At 44.4% G+C, this 9327-nt stretch overlaps 1 protein-coding gene across 1 annotated transcript in view; it reads right to left on the reverse strand.

The window, feature by feature from the left end:
- The window catches only part of LOC103365875 (uncharacterized), a 22195-nt gene that overhangs the window by 6827 nt on the left and 6041 nt on the right, over positions 1-9327 (reverse strand). The window contains exon 2 of the mRNA XM_008293430.1: positions 2269-2901. Coding sequence (XP_008291652.1) covers positions 2269-2882 — 614 coding nt within the window. The 5' untranslated portion in view covers positions 2883-2901. The remainder of the gene's footprint in view (positions 1-2268; positions 2902-9327) is intronic.

Below are 9327 nucleotides of genomic sequence, written 5' to 3' on the forward strand. Positions count from 1 at the left end.
CAAAATGGCTCCACAGCGCCACCTTGAAAATTTCAACGGAGTCCTGTCGGAAGCACATTTGCCCAATGGCTACGCAATTTCATAGACATATAGAGGTGGTCGGTACGAACAAAAAAGTCCACCTGGACTTTTCTCTAAAATGCAACACGGCTCAACTGCGTCCCCTACAATATTTCAACAGAGTCCCATCGAGGCTACGTTTCACCTACAACTACGACATTCACCACACATGTGTAACAACTCATGATGCACAAAAAAGTCCATTAGCATGTTTCTGCAAACCCAACAGGAAATCCGCCATGTTGGAACAACAGCGAGCATGTCGGGCCATTTTCGCCCAAAAATGGCAATTTTTGGCCATTTGGGTACGTCATACATGCCTGTAATTTGGTGAGCACAAACTGCAGGAGGTGGTGATTAAAAGTTGTCGAAACGCTTCGCAGATGAGGCCCGGTTTGGAAATGGCGACCTGTCCAATTTCGATCAATGGCCATTTTGGTCCATTTTCGCAGTGTTTTTCGCATTCAACTGAATATTGTCGAAACGTCGTTTCACCTACACTGACAAGATTTGCTAGGCATGTGTAACAGGTCAGGACGCACAAAAAAGTCAATCAGTACCAAGTCCTAAACCCAACAGGAAGTCCGCCATTTTGAAAAAACACAGTGACAATTTTAGCGATTCTGGGTAACTTTTGGACATTTTCAAAATCTATCTCCTCCTACAGGGAAGGCCGTACACACCTGAAATTTGGTGAGCCCAAACTACAGGAGGTGGTGATTACACGTTAGTAAAACGCTCTGCAAAAGTGTGACGGCGTGGAAATGGCGCCCCCCTGAATTCAGCCACAACGCCATAAAACGCCATAACACAAGACATGCTGTGTAACTGGCCTGTGTGTGCTCCGATCTTCTTGAAAATTTATGCGCGTGCTCCGAGTCTCAGCCAGGGCGTGTTTCTGCCATGACATTCATGCACGCCGCCTCGGCTCGCCACTAAACAGGAAGTGAAGTGTAAATAGCCCATACATGCTCCAGTTGCTCTAAAACTTCACATGTTGCATCACACGCTAACCCTCATCACAGACATATGACGACTGTCACTCACAACGCCNAAATGTGGACGGGGCAAACATAAAAACACTTATTATAGCCACTGTGACGACACTTTGTGGAAATACTGATTCTTTGAGCAAGTTGCTGATGTCAGCATGCAATCATGACCATGCGAGTGTTGAGCAGATGCACACTTTCCAAATAGCACATCTTTTCACTGTCAGTGCATTCTGTCCTTACAACATATGTTCTGTTGCAATATGGAGTAAGAGACACTAGTCCACCATAAGCTTTCACAATCTTGCTCATATATCCGTCGCAGTATGTGTGGGGGGAAATGAGCTGTGATCTGTCTGTCACCACATGTTTGTGACATATCTTCTGCTACACAGAGGATCAAGGGGGGGTCAGAATGGACAGAAAATATGCTGGTTGCACACAGCAAAACGGAATTAGATGATGTCGGCATCCTGCATTTCAACATACTACGTATACATGTGTTTTCGGACATGCAAAATCTTTTCTGCAATACTGAATACGGTGAGTCGGGTACCAGAACGCACCTCTAATGTTTACCATGTTGGCTGATGGTAGTTAAATGTGTAACGTCAAACTAGAAATAAAACTGTGAGCTACTTGAAGGCTCACCAAAGTTTAGGTAGAACATAAATCTGTAAATTCTACGGTGATCCAATAAACAGACGTTGTTCATTAGAAAACAAAAATTTTAACCTTAGGCTGATGCTGGATGGAAAATCAGGGGCTCAGGGGTTCATCCTCAGGAGACAATGGATTTATCTATTTATTTTTTTAATGGCAAGCCGTCTAATAGTTGAGAAATTTCAGCCTGGACTAAAGTGGAAGACAGACGAGCGCACTCACAACACACTAAAACTGTCATCCGTAGTTCTTTCAGTCTAGCACAGCTAAAAAAAAAACATGAAATGAAAAGAAACTCATAGAGGGCACTGTGGTTTTCTCGGAGTAACAAGGCAACACATGGGAAAACACACCGAGTCTTTTTGAAAGCGAGAGCCCTACTTAGCAGCACCAGGAACAGAAACACCTGTATAATGTGATGCAATCGAGAAACACTGCAATAAGCAAACCCCTTCGCAATAAGCACTATCGACTTTTCTCAGTCGGAGCCGAGAAACACTTTGGAGTTGCTAAATTCTGACAGTGTGGTTTGTGGTGCTGTTGCTGTGCTGACCTGTACATCTCCAGAGCCTGTGCAACCTGCAGCACATTGTTGTAGTCTCCAAACAGGTTGGAGACGCAGACTGTGAAGTTAAACTTGAACCTCGTCTCTTTGCCGTTGGTCTTCTGGTTTCTTATAGGAAGCCAGCTCAGGTCGGACCCTCTCAGTGTGTGCGGTTGAGTCAGAAGAGTGACATGGGTAGGGTGACAGTCTTTAGGAATCGAACACATGGCATCTGTGGTGACAAAGGGAAAGCCAAAGTTGTCCGAGTGCTGCAAAACTGTCGTCGGAGATGTCAAAAATGCGCTGTTGTTGCAGCGGCTTCCACAGTTGAAGAAGCATTGAAGTGGTTGGATGGAGTCTCTTCTAAATATGCCAATGATGCGTACGTCCAAACCGTCCACTCTCTGGTCCATGTAGGCCGACACCAGGAAGTGTTGGGTGTTTTGGAGTGGGGTGATGGTTGTATTGGAGACGAGGGGGCAGGTGGCAGGGGTTGGAGCCCAACGTGGCTGCGGGGTCGACCTGTACGTCCTGGGTGTTTTCAGGCTGAGGATGAAGATGAAGATGAACGTAGCGATGAAGAGGAAGAAAAGGTTCCCTTTGAAGCCTTTTGCCTTCTCCATCTAGTCACTGATTCCCAACCTGGAGGCAGAATTTGGAATCACAGAGAGGTTACACAGTTGAGAAACAAAGCAAACGCACACTGTCGATCCTAAAGCTGGGCTCGTTTGTTACCACAAAATGTGTGTTTTTGGTTGTCAGGTGTTGATCCCACTGTTTTGGATCAACAAGGTCAGAGAAAGGTGTAAAGAGTCTCACAGGAGTCATTCATGTGTGTTTACTTCTAATGTTTAACCTCGGTCAGGCAAAATTAAATCACTGTCTTTGAAACACTGGCATGTTTGGAGATCTTATGAAAACGACAGAAGAGAGAAAGCATCTATAAGATAAACTAGAAATGCAGCAGATTTAAAGTCAGTCCAGAGTCTATAATAACCTTGATTTCCTTCATGCAGTAAAGAGCACAGGCACCCGCATTATACATTTTTAGGGTCCGAGCACCCAAAGGGTGCAAAGACCCCATTGGAATAGCTCGAAAACGTTCATCATGTCTTCTTGGTTATAATCTAATGTTCAGGTTCTCTATTCAGACATGTCCAGTGTGGTTTTTTATTACCTGACAGTTTCGGCGACAAACGCTCGCCTTCTTCAGAGATGACAACTGACAGCGAGTGACGTGTCAGCCGGCAGATTTTGACAGCCGGCACCTGCGGCACGCCCAGCCGAGCCGCCAGATCCGCCGGGCAAGCCACGCCCACACCGAAATGGTGTGTCGTGGCGAGCCCAACAGACCCGACATGGACCCATGGACCCCACAGGAAACATACAATTCACACACGAGGAGGAGAACAACAGAACTCTGGCCTTCCTGGACATCAACATTCACCACAAGGACGACGGCAGCATAAAGATCACAGTGTACAGAAAGCCCACCCACACTGACCAGTACCTTCTCTGGACCTCAGAACACCCAACAATACACAAACCATCAGTCGTCAGAACACTATACGGAAGAACCAGTTATATCACGGAAGAGGAGGACAGACAACAGGAGGAGCAACACATCCAGCAGGTACTCACATGCTGCCAGTATCCATAATGGGCTATCAATAAAGGAAAACAACAGGTCAAAAACAAGCAGAAAACCACAAAACAACAAAAACCAAGGAAAGCACAGGAAGCCAAGGACAACAACAAAACCATAGTATCACTACCATACATCCGGGGGATACAGCGCATCATGAAAAAACATCGGCACTGCAATAAAACCACACACAAAACTAGGACAACTGCTGGTACACCCCAAGGACAAGATCGAGGGGGAACAAAAGTGCAACGTCATATACGAAATACCATACAAGTCCTGCAATAGCACATACATCGGGGAGACAGGCAGACCATTTTACACCAGAAAGAAAGAACACCAGAAGGAATGTGAAAAGAAACAGCACTACAAGAACAACTCAAATCTGCAATATCGGACCACTGTAAAACAAACATTCACATCATGGACTGGGACGGGGCAAGCATAATCGGGATTGAACAGGACAGACACAAACGATGGATCAGAGAGGCAATCGAAATCAGAAAGCGCGCTGAGAGGACCATGAACAGGGACGAAGGGGGCTTCATGCTCTCGCACGCTTGGGACTCCCTGCTCCAGAAAAAGTAACCGGTGGGGGCGCGCCTGGCGGGGCGGTCGGGTCTGTTGGGCTCGCCACGACACACCATTTTGGTGTGGGCGTGGCTTGCCCGGCGGGTCTGGCGGCTCGGCTGGGCGTGCCGCAGATGCCGAATGTCAAAATCTGCCGGCTGACACGTCACTCGCTGTCAGTTGTCATCTCTGAAGAAGGCGAGCGTTTGTCGCAGAAACTGTCAGGTAATAAAAAACCACACTCGACATGTCTGAATAGAGAACCTGAACATTAGACCCTATTGGAATGCTAGATTCTATTATTATTATTCTACGTTAGGCAGAAACTCGTTTTTGAGGCCCCTTAACATACTTGCACACACACCAAACTTGGCACACACATCAGGACTGGCGAAAATCAAAAAATGTCACTGCCAAAATGGCTCCACAGCGCCACCTTGAAAATTTCAACGGAGTCCTGTCGGAAGCACATTTGCCCAATGGCTACGCAATTTCATAGACATACAGAGCTGGTCGGTATGAACAAAAAAGTCCACCTGGACTTTTCTCTAAAATGCAACATGGCTCAACTGCGCCCCCTACAATATTTCAACAGAGTCCCATCGAGGCTACGTTTCACCTACAACTACGAAATTCGCCACATATGTGTAACAACTCGTGACGCACAAAAAAGTCCATTAGCATGTTTCTGTAAACCCAACAGGAAATCCGCCATGTTGGAACAATGGCGAGCATGTCGGGCCATTTTTGGCCATTTGCGTACGTCATACACACCTGACATTTGGCAGGCACAAACTACATGATGTGGTGACTAAAAGTTCTTCAAACGCTCCGCAGATGAGGCCCGGTTTGGAAATGGCGGCCCATCCAATTTTGATCAATGGCCATTTTGTCCATTTTCGCGGTGTTTTTCGCATTCAACTGAATATTGTTGGAAGGTCGTTACACCTACACTGACAAGATTCGCTGGGCATGTGTAGCAGGTCAGGACGCACAAAAAAGTCAATCAGCACCAAGTCCTAAACCCAACAGGAAGTCCGCCATGTTAAAAAAACACAGTGACAATTTTAGCGATTCTGGGTGACTTTTGGACATTTTCAAAATCTATCTCCTCCTATAGGGAAGGTCGTACACACTTGACATTTGGTGAGCACAACCTACAGGAGGTGGTGATTACATGTTAGCAAAACAGTCTGCAAAAGTCTGACGGCGTGGAAATGGCGCCCCCCTGAATTCAGCCACAACACCATAGAACGCCATCATACAAGACGTGCTGTGTAACTGGCCTGTATGTGCTCCGATCGGCCTGAAACTTTACACACGTGCTCTGAGTCTCAGCCAGGGCGTGTTTCTGCCGTGACATTCATGCACGCCGCCTCTGCTCGCCATTAAACAGGAAGTGAAGTGTAAATAACCCATACATGCTCCAATTGCTCTAAAACTTCACATGTTGCATCACACGCTAACCCTCATCACAGACATATGACGACTGTCACTCACAACGCCCTAAAACGCCAGAATACGACACGTGCTGTGTAGCTGGCCTGTGTGTGCTCCGATCGGCCTGAAACTTTACGTGCGTGCTCCAAGTCCCAGCCAGAGCGCGTTTCCACCACGGCCTACATGCACAACGCCACGGCTCGCCAATAAACAGGAAGTGGCTCGTAACTAGGCCGCACGTGCTCCGATCTGCCCCAAACCCGACATGCCGGATCACAGTCCCGCCCACAACTCCCCGACGTGCACGAAGGCCGACAAGCGTAGCCGCTTGCGGCTTTAATTTAGTTTTTTTTTTTTTCTGCAGAGGAATTTTTGGAGTTTTTGTCAAGTGCCAAAACTATAAGAGTTGAGAATCGCACATTTTTATTCATTTTTTAAACCAGTTTTGTTAAATGTTGTTTCATTTACACAAGCATAATCGGTCAGTTTTGTCTGTAATAGCAGGAAAATTTACATCTCTGTCAAATAACTCATTGCCTTTACTGTTCAAGTGCTTACTCAGGCTAATAGCCACCCCTCAAAGGCCCACTCTGAGCCAGGAAAAATGTATAGGGATGCATTTCTTGTGCTACCAGCGGGGTTGTTTACATGTTAAAATGCCTCTATGGCTTGTTAGATGTGGGGCAGACGATAAAAAAATTCACATATCAGAACATTAAATCCTGAGCAGCAGACAGATTTTAAATTCTGCTGTAGCAAAGCATTCTCTGGTATATGGCCCCACAATATGCAGCTTTTAGTAAGTCAGGCAGCAATCTGCATCGACCGCCTTTCAAACAAAGAATTTTGGAGACACACCAGCTCACCAATGGACTGAATGAAGAGCTAGACTTGAAGTGTTCCCAATTTTAACTGCCATTTGTTGGAAAACTGTGCATGAATTCTTTCAGTTTTTAGTAAATGTGTAAACAAAGGGTGTTTCGGTCCATTGGTTCTTATGTGGCCCTTTGGTTTTAACTCATGCTGTCTGAGTAAAGAAGTCTGGGAAATGAGTAATCCTTTAAGTGACACTCCTCCTCAAAGCAGTTAAGAGATCCCAGGCTATCAGCGTACATTTTCTAGGACTGATGTGCCTCTTTGTGTCAATAAATGCCCACACAAGCGCTGCACGGATCTCAGCCTTCTTATCCATCCATACTTAGGGACCAACACCACACTCGGGTCGTCTCAACTCAGGATCAATAAACCAATTTCATAAAAAAAAGCCGGTTCAGCGGCAGGACCGTAATGAGGACTGAGACATTACAAAAGTGAGCACACTGAAGCTGAACTGTTGGCGATTTGAGCTTATACATGATTAAAAACGAACAGGTTAGAATAAACTACAGTGAAAATAAAGGCCTCAAACCTCAATGAAACGAAAGTCATGTTGAGTTCCTTCCCACGGTGAGAAATTCCGCTTCAGACATATCTCAGGCTAAAACTAAAAAAAAGTTGTGTGTGGTTTGTTTTTTTTAAGGTCAGTCTTCACTGGAAAGTACATGTGTGAGAATTTGGTTGTTCTTTTTGTTTGCAGTGAAACCCACTGTAGAGGCTGAGCCAATGCTTTAAGCCACTGAGGGAATCCAGAGAGGAAATAGTAACCGACGCGCTATATTACCCATGTCTGATCAAACTCCTACTGCTTTACGATGCACACAGTTTCTTTATTTGATCTTCCTAAAGTGGACATTTATGTAGTTTTATTTGACTGTTATTTTACCAGGTAAAAATGTTTGAGAACCATTTGCAAACAAGAACCTGGCCAAGAGGCACCAGCAGGAACAAATACACATGCAAATTACAGACACAAATAGACACATGAACAGAACAAAAGTGGACAAGTAGGAAGCATGGGAGCATATGCATGTGAGTAAGAAGAGATGTTCATGAGGTGTAAGAAAGTGTTTGTGTACATACAAGTATGTAAGGAAAGTCCGGCGTGATCAGCAGGAGCAACAGTCAACTACAATCTGTTGGATTCTAATGTCCAAATCAACACCCAAACATACGGTGACTTTCAGCTTGTTGCTGAAAACTAGTTGGAAACCCTGCCTAGACAGAAAGGTTCCGTCCTTACAAAGGTGAAACTGACAATCAACACAATAGTGCGAGACCCATTCACACCACATACAGAACAGCATTTTGTACAGTTGTTTTATTTATTTTATTTTAGTCACCTATTTCTATTTGTAATTTTTTAAATAGTATTTAACTTTGGCTCTTTTTCTGTTGGGACTGGTGTTTTTCTCTTGCTGCTGTACCACAGTAATTTCCCAGACTGGGATAAATAAAGTATTTTTCTATTCTATTCTATTTCCTGATCTGCTTCTACACACCCTGTGTTTACGTCTGTGTTATCAGACAGCATCAGACGTGTTAACGACACACAACGCACCGCTGAGGCTGATGTGTGACAATTGCGGTTTCTGCCAAAAGGTTGTCGTGACTTCTCAAGAAAATTAAAAAAAAACAAAAAAAACGTAAACCTCAGAGCACCAGTAGAGAAAAAATCAAGTCAACAAAATAAGGTCAGGTTCATCCAGCAGCTGTTAAGATCTTTCACTTAAGAGAAAATCTTGATCTGGGGCTGAACAAACAATTGAAATATTATCAAAACTGCGGATATGGACAAGTGCATCATTCAAATCACAGGAGCTGCAACAAACTATAGAGAATAAAATAAATAATATTCTCTAGTTGTAAAGAAATGTGCTTGTTTGGCACAGACTGCAGCACACATGACAAATTTAAAAAAAAATTTTGATGGAAAAGAAACAAAAATTACAATTCACACAAATAACTTTTCATATATCACATCTGTCAGAAATAATCTCCGTCGGACTTTGCTGTTTTTGCATATCATTCAGCTTTACTTTAACCTAAAAGCCTAAAAATCAGCAGATCTGAACAGTCATTGAAGCCATCCTTTGTGCAACACTAATGTCTGTATGAAATCTCAGATCAAACAATCCAAAGGATGTCTTTTCACAGCAGCTGGTTTGGCATGAAATAGTAGGTAAACACAGGCACTGCTAAGTTCATAGACTGTATTAAAAATCAGGTTCATGTGTCTTAACCTGGACAACGGTGCTGGATTAACTGGACTCAAGTCTGACACAAAGTTGCTTTTTATGCTGCCGTTCTGAGAACCCAGAATCCTTTGTTTCATGCACAGCCTAATGGACAAACAGGATGTGTGATATAACCCAACGGACATGTGGTCACCCAACCCGGCAGGGATCATTTCCCGTGGTCACAATGAAACAGAATCGACAGCAAACACTGCAAAGTGGACAAGTCTCATTGTCCAGGGCCACACTGTAAAAAAAGATTAGTTGACTCAACTAAGTCAAATCATCTTGTTACTTTGA

The sequence above is a fragment of the Stegastes partitus genome, unplaced genomic scaffold (genome assembly GCF_000690725.1).
Source record: "Stegastes partitus isolate 25-593 unplaced genomic scaffold, Stegastes_partitus-1.0.2 Scaffold887, whole genome shotgun sequence".
NCBI lineage: Eukaryota > Metazoa > Chordata > Actinopteri > Pomacentridae > Stegastes > Stegastes partitus.